This window comes from Ruditapes philippinarum, unplaced genomic scaffold (assembly GCF_026571515.1).
Source record: "Ruditapes philippinarum isolate M1 unplaced genomic scaffold, ASM2657151v2 ctg1271_1_1_1_1, whole genome shotgun sequence".
NCBI lineage: Eukaryota > Metazoa > Mollusca > Bivalvia > Venerida > Veneridae > Ruditapes > Ruditapes philippinarum.
The window spans coordinates 48,609-67,290 of record NW_026862369.1 but is presented as its reverse complement, the minus strand read 5'-3'; the positions used below and the strand labels follow the sequence as shown (position 1 = coordinate 67,290).

At 32.2% G+C, this 18,682-nt stretch overlaps 1 protein-coding gene across 1 annotated transcript; it reads left to right on the top strand.

Moving 5' to 3' along the window:
* Positions 1 to 9,410: 9,410 nt before the first annotated feature.
* On the top strand, positions 9,411 to 14,521 carry LOC132718857 (uncharacterized). The gene is made up of 3 exons (XM_060702596.1): positions 9,411 to 10,988; positions 13,260 to 14,102; positions 14,365 to 14,521. The coding sequence occupies exon 1, from the start codon at positions 9,527 to 9,529 to the stop codon at positions 10,982 to 10,984; it is 1,458 nt and encodes a 485-aa protein (XP_060558579.1). The 5' UTR covers positions 9,411 to 9,526; the 3' UTR covers positions 10,985 to 10,988; positions 13,260 to 14,102; positions 14,365 to 14,521.
* Positions 14,522 to 18,682: the final 4,161 nt, after the last annotated feature.

Sequence of the window (18,682 nt, the reverse complement as noted above, 5' to 3'; positions counted from 1 at the left end):
AAAAATGTCGGACGGAAGGACGGACGGATGGACGGAAGGACGGACGGACGGACGGAGACTATTTCTATATCCCCTGCCGCCTTTTCGGCGGGGATAATAAAAAGCTTCATGCATAGCATTAAATCCCAAACAATGTAATATACACCATTACATTTTGTTTCAATAATGGTTTACCTACAGCTATAGACATAACAAAACCAAACAAAATGAATAAAAGTCAAGAACACACATTATACAGGAGGAATAAAAGAACGAAAATAATTGTTTTACCATTCACCTACAAAAGCTATCATAAATAGGATATAGAATTAAAGGATTAATAGCTTTCAAATCATAACTCTTTTACGAAATGCATTTCTTTACTAAAGCTGTTACATATGGTCAGCATTTAGATGTAATAACTGAACACATAAATAATTCTAAAAAGTTACAGATTGCAAATATTGACATCTCTCCCACGTCCGTACGATTCAGATTTTACAAGATGCAGACCAAATTTATTTTCAAAGACTGCTGACTCGGTTTGATTAAGTCAGTTTATGGGAAATAATGAAGGCTGCAGTATTTAGCTTGTACCTGTCTTTTACAGTATTCAATTTCGGACAATTAACATATTTGAATCAATGATTCCAAAGGACCAAAAAAAGTACAATAACACTGGGATGAAGTAAGTGGTTAGTTGTTTTAACAGCTCTCACAGAGTATATAACACCAACTTTTTTTAGTGTAAAAATTCAACCAAAAATCTTAATCTTCTCTATGTTTTTGTAATGGATTTGCTTACGTCTATTGCAATCATTTGGAACAGTTCATTTGAGATTTTCATATCCAAATATCAACAGTAAAGAGACTGGGCATAGGGTGGTAATAACAAACGCGTTTCATGTTCGTTTCGATCGTGTTGAGGGTTAATTAATCACAAAACGTTTAACTTCAAAATCCTGTCTTATAGATTGTCGAAAGTAAAGCAAAATTACTTTTATCAACTAAATGAATAGTAGATTTCACGCTATTACACTTTTTATATTAAATAAAGTCTGATACAATATTTCGCCATTTTAGAATGGTGAGCAATAGTTTATTAGTTACCTAGCTGTAATAACATGATACTGAAAACCGCATTTTCATCAGAATAGAGCCATGTTATATCAGCTATCTTTCTTTATCATTAAAAATTAACACACATTAATGAATGATTATAGGCTATTAAATATTTTCTTCAAATTTCTTGCATGCAGTGTTCATAAAATACTTTCATTCCGACAGAGTGACTTCACGCTTTTTTGTACAAATTACACACATCTAGCGTATTTATAAAATATGTTTAATACGAAGACCGTTCAGTGCATTTTTACATTTGTCTTTGAGGCTGGAAAATGACATTTGGAGCAACGCATAATACTACGACAAAACAATAAGACGCAACGCAACGCATGATGTAACGCATATAACAATACGACACAGCACTTGATATGATGTTGTTTATGTCACGGTCCATTTTAGGACAGCAATGCACATATTTCTTTTTCATTTCCATTTGTGGTATTGCATTGTCATACAATAATCCATATATTGTAAACAAAATATTGTTTACCTTACTTCTATAAAATAGAAAATATGAACAACTATACTGTCACTGATTCATCTTAAACAGACTTACACTATTTCATTCACATTTGTGTTCAGCCACAATTGTCAAACATAAATGCAGATGTTGTAATCAGCAAAAAGGCAACTTAATATTTTGAAACTTAATATCAAGCATTGTATAATGTTATCAAATTTAAACATTGAATCTTTAATTGTTTATAAAATCATGACAAATGAAAATATAGCGTGTTTCCTATTCGGTGACTTAATTGTATCATAATATAGGATATTCTTTCAGATTTATTGGCTAATTTGTCAATATTTGTCATTAATTTGTTAAACACGGAAATTTTGTTTAGAACGTATGTGTGGACCTCACTGCGTGTGTACTTTGTTAAACCTTCTGATTCTATTATTTGATAGTCTTACATTGAGTAGTTCTGTTGTTTTCAAATATAACTTTAAAAAGGATATGCATTGTGTTACAATACATATATAATTATAGATAGTCTTCATTTTCCTAACAGCGTTAAACAGACAGAACAAACAATACGATATTAATAACAAAACAAATATGTTAATGTATTGTGTCCTTTAAAAAGTCATGCAATTTGGTTGTTTGAAGTATAAAATATATAAACGAAACCAGACAGTTACATCTTTTTATCATATAAAAAACGCGCATGCAAAATATAATTATGGCAAGCAAATCATAAAAAAAGAAATCGTATTGTCACATTTGAAAAATCATAAAAAAGTACAACAAGGACCTACATTACTTTTGCAATGATAGAAAAAACTTTGGTATAACTGAAGCAGCTTTAGTTAAAACTGAAATTTCCATTTCTCTTAGCAAGGCTTATAATTAGATCTTTCACTTCTGTAGACAATTTTATGTAATGAAAGCAGATGTCAAACTCTACTTTATAAGTTGTTACACAGAAACTTTCATCAATTCTCTGTACTTTTACAAATTCGGCACTCGAATCGGGCATGTCTTTCCCCGTATTTTATCACAACACATTAAGCCGTTTATAGTGCAACCTTATTTTGGTACAATCCACCTTTTCATGAGACATATACCATTAACGTGTTCAGATGACTGATAAGGTTGTGAATTTGTTTGTCAAATTGGTTCTTCCTCCGTTGATTTTGTTACCAGAAGTGCAATATGTCAAACTAAATGTGTGACTGTTTTAGATTGCATCAATGGTAAATGAGTTTCTTAGATTACACTTTTTTACGATGATGTATTCATGTTCTTTGTTGTAACATGTCTAAAGCATTATATAAAATGAATTGTTGATTAAAGAATTTTAATTTTGCATTTGTTTGTATATCAATACTGACACAAGTACTTCATATAAAGATAGAATGGTGTCTATATCTTTTTATAGTTAATGAAATTGTTCAATCACAAAACATTTTTCATCTTTTTCAATCTTTAACCGCTCTTTCAAGTGTAAAGATTTCTTACTGCCACTATTACTTGAGATAACCCCAGCACTCATTTTATTAGTTAATTTTTTTTTAATTTGTCTTAGTGCAGTCTTAATATGTCTTGATGTTAATTGATTTACATTGAAAATTATAAAGCAAGTACTAAGAGGTAATAATCTTGTTTTATTACATTAAGTTTTTATTTGCATGCACAAAATATCTACAGAGATGATGCTCAAAATTTAAACACTCATTGATTCCAAATTGCTTCATATTCTTTCAAAGATGAGCTGTCATATATATTGTTCAATATTTGTCTTGTCTGGGTGGTATTTATTATAGTAACTTAATTTGATTCTTGAGGAAATTTACATTTCAATCAACATAAATCAATTTACAAGTACTTCTTGTATGGCTTTAGCATGGAATATATTCATTAATCACCCGACTAGAAAAATAAGATTATTTTTATTATATCACTATTCATAGATTTAGAACATTCCGTAAATATTATTAGTTATAGAGATAAAGAATTTTGGGAGGATAAATAATCCTATATAAACAAAAAAATCTATATGACGAATTTATAATACAGCAAACGTCTTGTTTTGAGAAAAAAATCTTAAATTTACAGTATAGTTATACAGTTAAAGAATTTTGAGAGGATAAATGATCCTACATAAAAAAAAATCTATATGACGAATTTATAATACAGCAAACTTCCTTTTTGAGAAAATAATCTTAAATTTAGAGTATACATTTTATATGACATATTTATCCAAGGAAAGGCGTTATTAATTAACGTACAGTATTATTCATCACTTAAAGAGACAGGTACTATATACGCATTCGATTTTTTTTTCATTCCCTGTAAAATGTAATAAAGATATCAAGATCTCTACTTTAAACGTTTAGTCCATATGTTTTCTATTTATATGCACTGGTATTCAATCAAAATTTATTATAGTTAAAAATTATGAAATGGTTCAGTAAATACAAATTATAATAATAAATCTAAAAATCATGTATAGAAAAGGTGATAACGAACACTACAGATATTCAATTTAGATTTCGAATCATTACACCACTGTCAAATTCAAATTACGATTTTTATCTTGCTTGTTGAAACCTTAAGTAACTTCTATCCATTATATCCTCAGTATAGAACTACGAACCTTTCCAGAGCATCTTCGATGTTATTTAAATGCTACATAAAAGATCATCAAAAACCAAGTAAAATGTAGAGAAATAAAGATAATAAACAAACATTGACAGTGAAAAGTTGTCGACATCACGCAACCGAATAATCCTGGATATTATTTTATGCTAACTCAGAGAGTCAGGCAATATATTCACATTCCATCCTTTGCATGCCATGTTATATGTAATACACATAATTATCTAGATCACGAAAGTACTAATTGAAAAAAGTTTGGTCCACAAGTTGTCTATGTATATGCACTGGTATTCTTTCAAAATTATTTTTATAGTTAAGAGATATAAATTTATTCAGCAAAGACAAATAGTTATAAATTAAAAAATCATGACAAAATAAGCTGATTACGGATACTACAGATCTTTAATTTAGATTTCAAGTCAATATTCTATTATCATAGTCAAATGACGAATTTCTTTTTGGTGGTTCAAACCTCAAGTAACCTTCGGCATGAGGTACCTCCACATAAAGCCAAGGACATATCCAGATGAAAATCGTCCTAACAAGCCTCAGGTAATGTTCAAGCTAAATGTTGCAGATTATAATAGGTAGCATTCAATTTTCTACCAGCGTTAAACAGAACAAACAATACAATATTTTCAACAATATAAATACGTTATTTATTTGTGTCCTTTAAAAAGCCATGAAATCGAGTTGTATGTAAACATCTTTATATCATATGAAAAAGAAAATGCGTATGCAAAATATTATGGCAAGCAAATCATAAAAAAAGAAATCGTATTGTCACATTTGTAAAATCATAAAAAAGTGCAATAAGGACTTTCATTACTTTTTGCAATAATAGAAAACACTTTTGTATCTGAAGCTGCTTTAGTCATTACTGTAATTTCTATTTCTCTAAGCAAGGCTTAAAATTAGACCTTTCACTTTTAGAGACAATTTTATGTAATGAAAGCAGATGTCTTACTTTACTTTATTAGCTGTTTCACAGAAACTTGTATCAATTCTCTGTACTTGTACAAAACCGGCGCTTTAATCGGACACTATGTCTTTCTGTGTAATATATCACAACACATTAAGCCGTTTATAGTACAACCTTATTTTGGTAAAATCCACCTTTTCACGAGACGTATACCCTTAACGTGTCAAGGTGATTTTTTCGGTGGTGAAATTGTTTGTCAAATTGGTTCTTCTTCCATTGATTTTGTTACCAGAAGTACAATATGTCAAACTAAATGTGTGACTGTTTTAGATTGAATCAATGGTTAATGTGTTTCTAAGATTACACTTTTGACAATGATGTATTCATGTTCTTTGTTGTATTATGTCTTTAGCATTATATAAAATGAATTGTTGATTAAAGAATTTTTATTTTGCATTTGTTTGTATATCTTTACTGACACAAATACTTCATATAAAGATAGAAAGATGTCTTTTATCTTTTTATAGTTAATGAAATTGTTGAATTACTAAACCTTTTTTTCCACCTCTTTCTTTCTTTAACCAATCTTTCAAGTGTAAGGATTTCTTACTGCGGCTTTTACATTAGATTACCCGAGCACTTATATTTGTTAGTTTGTATTTGTCTTAGTGCAGACTTAATGTGTCTTGATGTTAATAGATTTGCAGGAGGTACTAAGACGTACTAATCTTGTTTTATTACATCTTGTTAACATTTGTATACACAAAATAATTACAGAAATGCTGCTCAAAATTTTAGCAATCATTGAATCCAAATTACTCCGTATGCATAATTCTTTCAAGGATGAGCTGTCTAATATATTGTTCAATATTTTCCTTGTCTGGGTGGTAATCATTATGATTCTTGATGAAATTTACATTTTAATCAACATAAATCAATTTACAAGTGCTTCGAAATGGAATATATTCATTAATCACTCGACTAGAAAATAAGATTATTATTACTATATCACTATTAATAAATATAGAAATTACCTTAAATATTATTAGTAGTAACAATAAAGAGTTTTGACAGGCTACATGATCGTATATACTAGTAAACAAAAATCTATACGAATAATTTATAATACAGCAAACTTCCTTTTTTGAGAAAAAAATAAATTGACTGTATAGTATACATTATATGGTTTTTATATATTACATATTCATCCAATGAAAAGCGTTATTAACGACAAGTATTATACATCACATAAAGAGTCAGGCAATCTTTTCGCATTCGATCTTTTTTTTATTCCCTGTAAAATGTAATACAGATATCTAGATCATTAGTTAAAACGTTTAGTCCACGTGTTTTCTATTCTTATGCACTGGTATTCAATCAAACTTTATTAGAGTTAAAAGATATAAAATGGTTCAGCAAAAACAAGTTATAATAATAAATTAAAAAATCATGTATTATAATAGATAAGCTTGACACAACAGATTTCCAATTTAGATTTCGAATCATTACGCCACTGTAAAAGTCAAATAACGAATTTTCATCTTGCTTGTTGAAAACACAAGTAACCGTCCATCCATTATGTCCGGCATGAGTAACCTCCATATAAAACTACGAACTTTTCCAGAGCATCTACTTGTTATCTATAACATTGTTATTTAAATGCTACATAAAAGATTCTCATAAAATCAAATAAAATGTAGAGAAATAAAGATAATAAACAAACATCGACAGTGAAAAGTTGTCGACATCACGTAACCGAACAACCCTAAATATTATTTTATGCTAATTCCGTCAGAGAGTCAGGCAAAATATTTATATTCCATCTTTTGCATGCCGTGTTATATGTAATACACATATCTAGATCACGAAAGTACTAATTGAAAAAAGTTTGGTCCACAAGATGTCTATGTATATGCACACGTATACTTTCAAAATTATTATTATAGTTAAGAGATATAAATTTATTCAGCAAATACAAATAATTATAAAAATAAATAAGCAGTTTACAGACACTGCAGATTTTCAATCACTACGCCACTGTAAAAGTCAACTTTCGAATTTCCATCTTGCTATTTGAAACCAAGTAACCTTCCATCAGTTATCTCAGGTATACGGTGCCTCAATATTAAACCACGAACCTTTCCATGTGATAATCGTTTTAACAAGCCACCAGAAGTTTTCAAGTTAAATGTTGTTGAAGCCAAAATAATCTAAAGTCAATACTGTTTATAGATCTGTAAAAAATAATACTTCCCACAATTTTGATTGAGGCAAAAGCATATCAAAATTAAATTCGAAAATATAAATGTTTGTATTGTTCTATTTAACCAAGTAGTAAATACTCAAAGATTTTTTTAATCGGTAAAACTAAAATCATGCTGAAATGAATATTAAATGAATGCATAAAAACTACCTATTAGTAAGTTTCAATTTTCAAATGACGCAGAACTGTTTACATGTATTAAATGGACTTTCAAAAATGTCTTATTCAGCTTGCAGAACTCGGGTATGATATAATAGAATTATAAACCATGTCTGAAAAGATTTTAACAAACAAAGCAATCATAGAAAATTAGAAATATATAAACAGCTTCTGTAAGAGTTCCACACTTCGTATTATTAGACTTACATTTACAGACGTTGAACTAAATTGGTAACCAGATTATACACCCAATTTGTCACTAAAATCACGTTTGCAGCTTTTCTATCACAACCTCAAGTGCATTTCGCAATATAAGACTGCGCTTTCAGCAAACTAATTGGTCACATATGTGAGGAGTCTAAACTTAATACATTTTGGATGACATTACGTGCAACTTATTGAAGGGGATATGAGAAGAACAATTAGAGCAAAATGTTTTTATCAGAATGTCACATAATGAAACATTTATTTTTTTAAAATCTTATTTGAACATGCATTACAAATCATTGTTGGCTTAATTGAGCTCATAATTAGTAAAAATAGATAGGTACAACCTCTGAAAACTGCGGCAGAAAATTGATTCGTTAGTCTAGTTGCCGATAGCATTGCTTTTATAATAAACATTTTTATTTAAATGTGTAAAAAGACACGCATAGTTCTGGAATTTTCTAATGCATCGATATTATTTAGTATAACAATTTGAAATATTCATGTGACTAATAATAAGACTTATCTGCGAAAATCTTATGAGCACCCAAGGCTAAATAAATAAATAGAAGAAATACTGTAATGTTCAAAATTCTGAACAGTTTGGCGTAAATGTCAAATTAAAACAAAGCAAAGGACCACTGAATCAAATACTTGATTTCCGATGTCAGAGGGTGAGAAAAATGTGCAGCCTGACCGGGACTCGGACCCGAGATCCTTGAAATACCGTCCCGTGACTCTACCGAATGAGCATTTCCGGCCGCTTACACATCATCTCCCCTAAATATTGAACAGTTCTGAACCGTGACATACTCCATTGCTATATTGAAATTCGTCCTCGAATTTCACAGAGTTACAGAGCAATGTAAACCTCTGAAAACCGTTCCGCGCTTCCACTGCCTGAGAGATACATCTTCTCCCCAAATAGTGAACAGTTCAGAACCGTTACAATGACTACATGTTTCATGTGTTTGTTTAAATCAAATTGAAATAAAAATCTTTTTACAACAGACTTCTTAATTTCACTGTGCAAGAGGAGAATAATTCTTTAATAATCTTTAAATATGAACGAATATAATTAATATGACAATTACAGTTTAAAATAATTATACTTTTATTTATTTTATACTTAATCCTTATCTTGTTGAAACTGAGAGTGATTTACCTTTACCGCATGCATAGAGCCGGGCCAGCAGCTTCAAATCAAATCTGCCTAGGCTCTATACTTATCGAAATTTTCATTTTGATGTCCAATTGATAGTTCAAAAATGGAGGTTGGACAAGTCCATTTAAGAATTTCAGAAGGTTCAGAGGGTTAAAGTATAAACCTGTAAAATACTTAATGCAAAACAATGCTTAATTTCTGTCTTATATAAGGGAGCATACTGTTTTCATTTTATACAAGTAAGATTAAGTGAGTGTTCATTCCCTTTGGTTATAGTAATGATGAAATCCCTCATTCGGCAGCGTTTGGTTTTCAAATATAAAATCATGAAGTGTACATTTACATAAACAATATTCTTAATAAATCTAGTTGTGCACTATAATAACATTCAAAGACTGGTATAATATGATCATCCTAAAGCACCATAGTTTAAAACATTTTAATACCAGTTTCAACCTTCAGTAATAAAGTTTAATTTCGTAAATAAACTTACCCGACAGTACCATATGGATTCCTTCCGTTAATTTCTCACAATTCGCTAAACTATTAACACCGGAAGTAAGCTCTTCAATTAACTCCCCTTACTTCCGCCACGTGTTAAAGATGTCAGTTTCCTTTTTTCGGCGACCAAATCGGTCGTGTTTTTTCACATTCTTCGCTTTAGTTATGGCTCAACTGTTTGTTGATACAAATAAATTACCAGAGGAAGGTGAAATTCCTCCTTCGGACTCGGAGTCGGGTACTAATACGCCGAAAACTCCACTTAAAAGACGTTCCAGATACGATGTTCTAGAAGAACAATGGAATCAAAAATTCTCAGCTCTGGAGTCGAGTATTTCGGGTAAATTGGATGGATTAGTTGCCAAAATCCAATCTGCTCAATCTCAGTGTAACTCTTCTTCGTCTAAATTTACGGAAAGACACGTGAAGAAAAAGAACAGTGTGCATCGTTCTAAGTTCGAGTCGGGCTCAGATTCTCTGTCGGACAGTGATTCAGATTCTAATCATCCTGGCTTGAACAGTGATATTTTGTCTATTCATGGAGATAATTTTTTGTCAGATGAAGACAATGTTTCTATTAAGGGGAAAGTCGATGAAAAAGAACTTTCTGATTCAACTAAGAAATGTCTTTTTGACATTTTTGGTGAAGATGCTACAGTGAAGAAGTCCACCAAGAAGGAAGGTATTTCTGTGGACAATTCTCAGAAAGACGTCTTGAATGACAGTCTACATTCAACTTCTCCTAATTTTCTCTCTGCGTTTAATGAAGAAAATTTTGATTTATTTCCGGTGGATGAAGAAACGGAAAATTTTTTGCAAGTTCCTACACTTGATCCTTTAATAGAAAGTTTACTTGTTAACAGACATGGCAGTAAAGCGGCTTTTAAGAACAGTCAGGTTAAATGCTTGTTTTCTCAACCACATAAAACTGTAGAAAAAGTTTCTTACCGTGGAGCCCAAGCAGCTCGTTTAGGTATTGTTATGCAACTTTATATGCAACAAGCTTTGGGAAATTTGGTTGAATTTGTTTCTTCTGATGACTTTTCAAAAGACAAAACAGTGAAATTTGTTAAAGACATTTTTGCTATGTCCACGAAGTGCCTTGATCAATTGGGTCGCTCCGCAGCTTTTCATCACATTGTACGTCGTACAGTAACTATGGCAGATACAGGCATGTATGATCTTTCCGATTACAAAGATTTTGCTACTTTACCTTTAACTGGTGATGGTGTTTTTGGTAATGGACTTGAACCTTTATTAAAGGCACGGAAGGACAAAAAGAAGCAGTTAGATGATATGTTACCTGAGCTGAAAAAGAGAGACAGGAAAAGAAGGCTCTCACCTGTTCGTTCTTCAAATGACACTAAACGTTTACGTAGGGCCATTCCAGCAACGCAAACAAGCAGTGGCTGGGACAATAATTTTCGTATCCCCAAGATTCCATCAGATAGTCATACCAAGGGGCAACATTTCACTGGACAGTACAAGAAAAATTCCAAGCCCGATTTCTTTCCAAAACGTTCATATGGAAGGAAAATGGGAAGATCAACTCAACAATGACCATGTTAGTACTCTAGCACGTTTTCCTCAAATTCCGGTAGGTGGTCGAATTTCACTTTTTGTAGAAAATTGGAAGAAAATAACAACAGACAAATGGGTTCTAGATGTAGTTCAGAATGGCTACAAACTATAATTTCTAAAAATTCCACATTTCTTGGGAATAAAACACATGAAAGTACCTTTAGATCAAGAAAATTTAATTCAAACAGAAATAGAAGAACTTTTATTGAAAAACGCTATAGAAATAGTAGACAAATCTCAGATTCTTACAGGTTTTTACAGTACGTTGTTCCTAGTTCCAAAGAAAAATGGGGAAATGAGACCTGTAATAAATTTAAAGCCATTGAACCGGTATTTGAGGAAAACTCACTTCAAAATGGATACTATGCCAAAAGTTCTAAACCTAGTTCAAAAAGGAGATTATGCAATAAATCTGGACTTGAAAAACGGTTATTTGCATGTAAAAATGTTCAAGGGTCACAGAAAAGATCTTCGTTTCTGTTTCAAAGGTCAGGTGTACCAATTTCGAGTTCTATGCTTCGGCCCAACATCATCTCCAAGGGTGTTTTGCAAAATAATGTCTGTCATAGTAGCACATCTCAGACAACAAGGTCTTTTTCTAACATCTTATCTGGACGATTGGTTAGCTGCCAATCGGACATTTTCAAAGATGATGTCAGATCGAAAGATTATTCTAGATCTCCTTTTTCAACTAGGGTTAATAGTAAACAAGAAAAAATCCTCTTTAGTTCCTTCTCAGATTTTCACTTACATAGGCGGCCTATTCGATATGACAAAGGGGTTAGTTTATCCAACACAAGAGAGAATTACAAACCTGAAACATGCAGTTCTAAAATTGTTACAAGGCTCGATTTCAGCAAAACAATATATGATTGTGTTGGGTATGATAGCCTCTTGTCTAGACTTAATTCCAAATGCAAAGTTGTTCATGAGACCCATACAGCTTCATTTGCTCAAGACTTGGAGTCCGGCAAGAATGCCTTTAAGTTTCAATATACCCTTAACTCATATGCTACGATATCATCTCCATTGGTGGTTACAGGATCAGAACATTCTAAAGGGAAGATCTGTTCAACAGATTTCCTTTCCAGTATCTGTCACCACCGATGCGAGTGGGACTTGGGGCTGGGGCGGTCACATGAACAACTTTACAGTGCAAGGCCGTTGGTCAAAGATGGAAAAATTACAACACATAAACATTTTAGAAATGAAGGCGGTAATTCTGACAGTCCGTCACTTTCTGTCTGCTCTGAAAAACAAGAATGTATTGATACGATCGGACAACACGTCTGTGTGTCTGTATATAAATCGACAGGGGGGCACTCGTTGCCCTACACTTTGTCTGTTAACTTGGGAGTTATGGGAACTGGCATTGAATCACAACATTGTGTTGAAAGCAGTTCACATAATGGGGAAATTGAATTTTCTGGCAGATTTTCTGAGCAGACAGGAAGTGAGGGATACAGAATGGAGTCTGAACAAAACAGTGACATCTCAAATTTTCAATATTTGGGGTCAACCTCTGATAGATCTCTTTGCAACTCAAGAGAACAAACAGACAACACTGTTTTGCTCATGGCTTCCACAACCCCAAGCGTTTGCATTGGATGCCCTGTCTATTGCATGGCAGAACATGTATGCATATGCGTTCCCGCCAATACAGCTAATTCCGAAAGTTTTGAACCATATGAAATTATTCAAGTGCAGACTGATTTTGATAGCCCCAAATTGGCCAAGACAGCACTGGTTTCCACAGCTGTTGAAATTGTTGATAGCAAAACCAATAAAACTCCCTGTGTCACAGAATCTATTGTCACAATACAAGGGGAGAATATTTCATCAAAATCCTCAGAGTCTAAAGTTGACTGCATGGCTTCTATCGACAAAGTCTTCAGATCAAAGGGATTTTCTGAAAGAACAAGAAATTTACTTGTCGCCTCATGGCGAAAAGGTACAAGAAGAGATTATAATTGCAAATTCAGAAAATTCAGTAATTGGTGTTGTAGACAACAGATTGATACGTTTTCAGCTTCTTTGAATGATTGTGCTGAATTTTTGACTTACCTTTATGACCAAGGGTTAAAATATAAGACTATTACAGGTTATCGGTCTATGCTATCATCAATTTTACCTCCTGTGGAAAAATTTCAGATTGGTCAACACCCCTTTATTATTCGCCTTCTTAGAGGCATTTTTAATGAACGTCCACCTATTAGAAAATAAGTTCCTGAATGGGATTTACCTCTTGTTTTAGAATGCCTGAAGAAGCCACCATTTGAACCGATGAAGGACGCATCTTTGAAGTTTATTACATGGAAGGTGTGTTTTTTGATAGCTATTTCCTGTTTTCGTCGTTGTAGTGATCTTCAAGCCTTGTATTTGGGAGAAGGTAACATAAACATTCAGAAGAAAGGAATAACTTTTATACGTTCAGGTTTAGCAAAACAAGATAGACCAAGTAATCATTCAAGAAAGATTTTCATTCCATCTTTTTCGAGGGAAAAATTTTTAGACCCTAAGAGGGCTTTGACTTATTACTTGAAAAAGACTGAAAGTTTTAGAGTTAAAGACTCTAAAAATGAACTTAAACTTTTCTTAAGTGTTATTAAACCTCATCATCCAGTGACAAGTCAGACTATTTCTAAATGGTTAGTTAATATTATTAAGTATGCTTACAAAATGAGTAAGAAATCTACTGGAAAAATTAAAGGTCACCAGACTAGAAGTATTGGGCCTTCCTGGGCATTGTTCAAAGGTGCGTCGTTGGATCAGGTACTGGATGCGGCAGATTGGTCTTCAGAGACCACCTTCATTAAACATTATCTCAAAAACGTAGATACAAGTGTTTTGGATTTCAAGTAAATGTTGTTACAGAAGTTATTGTTTTTCACCAAGGTGGTGTGTACAAACTCTTTGTTTTTCCGGCGAATTGCGACTGGATGTTTTTGTAAATTTGAGTATTTACGGTTATTCTTGTACAGTTGGGATGAACTTATATATATTGTTGTGCAACTGTAAATAGTGGGTTAGCAGTTATACATGTTCAACTGGTATTGTTTTACTTAACATGGTGTGGAAATATTGGGAAACACTTTAGGTAAGTGTTTAATGTGTCTATTTTTCATTGATATTAAAACAAGTTTATGTTTTATTAATGAATGTAATAGATAATTTTGAAACTTAACTACCCACCTCCTTTCAGTACTGCTTTTTAATCTGGGTTAATCCATATGGTACTGTCGGGTAAGTTTATTTACGAAATGAAAATTGAAAATTTGTTTTCAAATTTAAGTTTTATGAGTAAATAATACTTACCCGACAGTACACTACCCACCCTAACCTACCCCTCTCTGTTAAAGTTTCAGGGCGATTTGGTCGCCTCATTTGAAACTGACATCTTTAACACGTGGCGGAAGTAAGGGGAGTTAATTGAAGAGCTTACTTCCGGTGTTAATAGTTTAGCGAATTGTGAGAAATTAACGGAAGGAATCCATATGGTACTGTCGGGTAAGTATTATTTACTCATAAAACTTAAATTTGAAAACAAATTTTCAATTTTGACTGGTGATGTCACTGAAAATTTCAATCTGTTCCGAAAACGATAGACTACACAAGTATTAAAACATGTTTGTGACGTCATCTGTACATTTATGTGTTCATTGTAATGATAGGTGAGAAAGTTTCCAATATTTGCTAAAAAGTATCCAATATTTAAATATTGGATACTTTTCCATAATGAACAGCTGCATTTTTTTTCGTGAATATAATGTCTCAATAAAAAAACAATTGAATGTACTGAGACAATTCAAACATCTGCAATAAAAGTGTAAACCTTTAATACTTAAAATATAGATACTAAGTTGAACCTTTAAATTTGAAGATTATAAAAGTTATGTTTCCATAATTTATTATTTAGGGCTGATATTTCTTAAATTCTGAAAGACACGGAATTCATTCTTTGTTTGTGAACAAAATAAAACCTTTACCATGTTTAACATCAGTTTGTGTTTGATTTTACTTAGAGACATATTAACTGAAAAATCCTATAAATGAAGAGTTTTCGGAGTTTGTCCTTAACTAATATGTTGACATCTTTCGGAATAAACAGAATAGGTCAATCTTAACGAAGACAATTGTTACATATTCTATCTGTGCACGTGCGTGTAGCATACCTTACAACGGGATTTCTATCCGAAAACGAGGACTCGTGACAAACAATAGAGGAGAACTGTGTTATGTATAAACACATGACTTCTTAAATCAAACACAACATACACGTGCTCACATCTACACGACTATTTAATCTCTTTACATACCCAACAGTAAATTAAGACAGCCTTTATTTAAGGATGAACATTAGGGTTAAAAATCATGTTATTCACAAAATTGTATTATACTATTAAAACTCATTCAACTTTCAAAACGCATTGTTCGAATTCTTTCGGTAAATTACTTTAAAAAGATAAACAATCGATGTACTGAAATATAAGTCCATAATATATCTATTGATCACGACAAAAAAGTCTATAAATAAATAGTAAATTTCTTACCAATACAAATTACTTCAATATGTTCATCAGTCAGCAAATAACACTTTTGTCCCTGGTTTTGAAAATAAAGAACATAATTTGAAAATAAAACCTTCCTGTATTAATGGATGACAAATAATAACAAATATAGTGTACACATGGGTTTCATATCAAAATCTTTAAAAATCGCCCCTTTGTAGACCATACATTTTGCTTTTCATATGCAAATTTGCAGTTACCTTCTGCAGGAGAATCCTATGCAAAATTCAATTTTTATGGAAAAGGACACAAATAAAACTAACACGGGATTAGATATAATAAAGCAATGATAAATGGGTAGAGAAATAAATCATGGGTGGTCAGCAGTTTTATCACTTCGTGGTCAATTTATTTTAAATGGTAGTAAAAAAAGATAAGATGTTAATACTCTTTATGAAAGCTAGGTATCAGTCATTGGTTGTTAACTTTCGACATAGACCGTGTGTTTATTTTTTTAACTACTGCTTAAATCTTAGGCCATCAAATTGTCTCTTTGATATTAATAAGCAGATTACGGCAATTTAATTCATCTTGCACATTTTATCAAGATATTTATATTGTTTCATATTATTGTCAGACCTTTTTTCCCCGATAATATATAGCATATGTGTTGTTGATTTTTAACTTATTACTTTTTATTTTAATTAATAATATTACATTAAATACGAAAAAAAAGAGGGGAACGATTTTTTTTTACTTATTTCTTTATAATAATGTAAATAGAAGTCCGCACTTTATTTCAAATAACGAGTAAAGTGGTCGTGCTGGTATTGGCAGTTTTTACTCCGGATAACGGCAGTAATCCACAATGAATTTTCCAGTGCAGAGTTCAGCCATCGCAACGTTTCTGAGGAGGCTTTCAAGCAGTTTACCAAAACTAGTTGCCTTCACTTTCGCAAGGAACTTCAGTGCATACCAGAGCCGAGTTACATTGCGAATGACCGTAGAAATCACAACGAAAATGACCTGCGCCGTCCGGGATCGAACCCGGGTCGTCCGATTCACTGTCAAACGCTTTACCTATTGAGCTAAGCGGACGGCATTATATGAGAAAGTGCATACTATCATTTATTTATACTGGTTTTTTTTTACTGATTAAATAAAATTATCTACCACATTGCTTTTCCGCTCTATTTTGTAAGTAACCACCTTTTCGTCACAATATAGTTGTGTCTCTTGGGTTTCAATATTAGCTTGCCTTTTGTATTCCATTTTTTTTGTAGTCATGTGGATTTTTTGGGACTAGCTATATTTGGATATTTCCTTAAGTAATCTGTTTTGTGATACTGTTTAAGGAACTTACTGGCTTCCTTATTATATAGAAAGTACTGTGTGGTACGGTACTGTCGAGTGTCCCGTATGGTAAATGTCGCTTTCCTCGGTTGATCTTTACTTTTCATATTTTACATGAGATGCATTCAATCAAGATATTTATAGATACTGTGTATAAATAGATCTACTTTATTAATATGTATATCCTCCTTATTACAGCTAATCATTAACTTGTTTCTGTTCTATCAAATATGTTCTATGACACAATTAACGAACAAGGTACACTATTCAAATTCAGTATCAACACTCCTCAATATAAGCAATCGTTGGATTCTGGTTAAAATCTGATGATTTTATGAATGCTTGTTTGGTTTTACGGCGAACCAACACAGTATAGATCATATGGCACCAAAAGAAGAAAGATAATTTTGACTATCCTCGGGTGTTTCAACTTCAAAGCAACACTAGAGGTCAAAACCACCCTACCTGCTAGAGCTAAGAGTTGCATAGACTCCAGTTATTCTAACCAATTTAGTTGTCTCTTACGCCTCAACCATTATATGCTTTAGTTGTCTCTTTCATGTATGCCTCAACCATTATATGTTTTAGTTGTCTTTTACGCCTCAACCATTATAGGCAACACATCAGCTATCAGGGTATTCATGAGTAAAATACCATACACGCCTATTAGGTATCTCACATTTTTCTTGGGATTTCAATCATACGTAATGTGTTGCTTTTTTTATATTGACTTTGAAGATTTCAAGATATTGAAAACTTATATATAGACTTTTAAGCATATCAATTAACTTTCTGTCAACATAAATCACTTGAAGGGATTCAAACCTGTAACATTTAAGAAGAAACATATGAAAACAAGAAACCTTTCCCATAATGACATGGGGGCAATTCAGTTTGAGTGGATTAACAACTGAAGTTTTTCGAAATCTGTGAAATGTTTTCGTTTGCAATTGCTTAATTCAAATGCAATCGTACACGTTACAGTACTATGTGAAAAAAACAAAGCCTAAGAATTATATACATTCTTTTTTAAAATATCAAAAATCACAATAACTTTTAATAGGTGTCCGAGTTCTTATAATAACCTAACCATTAAAGGGTGATAAGGGGGGGGGGATGTTTGCCATCATGAATTGTTATGGTTGGGGGGGGGGGGGATAACTGGGGGAGAGGGATGCAACAATTTAACAGGAACATGGCCTTTGTCTTTTGAGGTATGCCAGTTATGAACTCAAGGGCCATTTCTTTTGTTATTTTCTTTGTTAAATTAAAGCTGTGGCCAATTTTCCTATAGTCAGAGAATAAATATGTTGTTTCTTCTTGTTTCTCAAGCAAACGACAGGGCAATTAAATACTTACTGCATCCATTTGAGGGTATCGAAACTAAGCTCTGTGCATTGATTTTTTCTGACAAGAGAGATTTCATTTTTTCTTTCAAAATTGCTTTTCAACCTATTTTTGCAATAGACTAGAACCACTTAATAGATAAAAGTATATCATTTCTCAGCACTTTGTGCTCTGGTGAGCGTTTGTGTTTTTTTTTATATAAATAACAACAAACACAAAATATAAAGAATCACAAGTATTTTTACTGCTAGGTGATGATTTGTCAACTATATGTATCTAACAGTGAAATGATTCCACATCTCAACATCATGAATACATTATAATAATAGGGAAATAAAACATTGTCATACCTTCATTTTAAGACTACCACAAATATATAAATGATACACTGTTTATATGAAATACTCTGACACTAATATACAGCACCATTTATATAGTATAAAGTGTAAGCAGTCAGTTTCAAAGATAT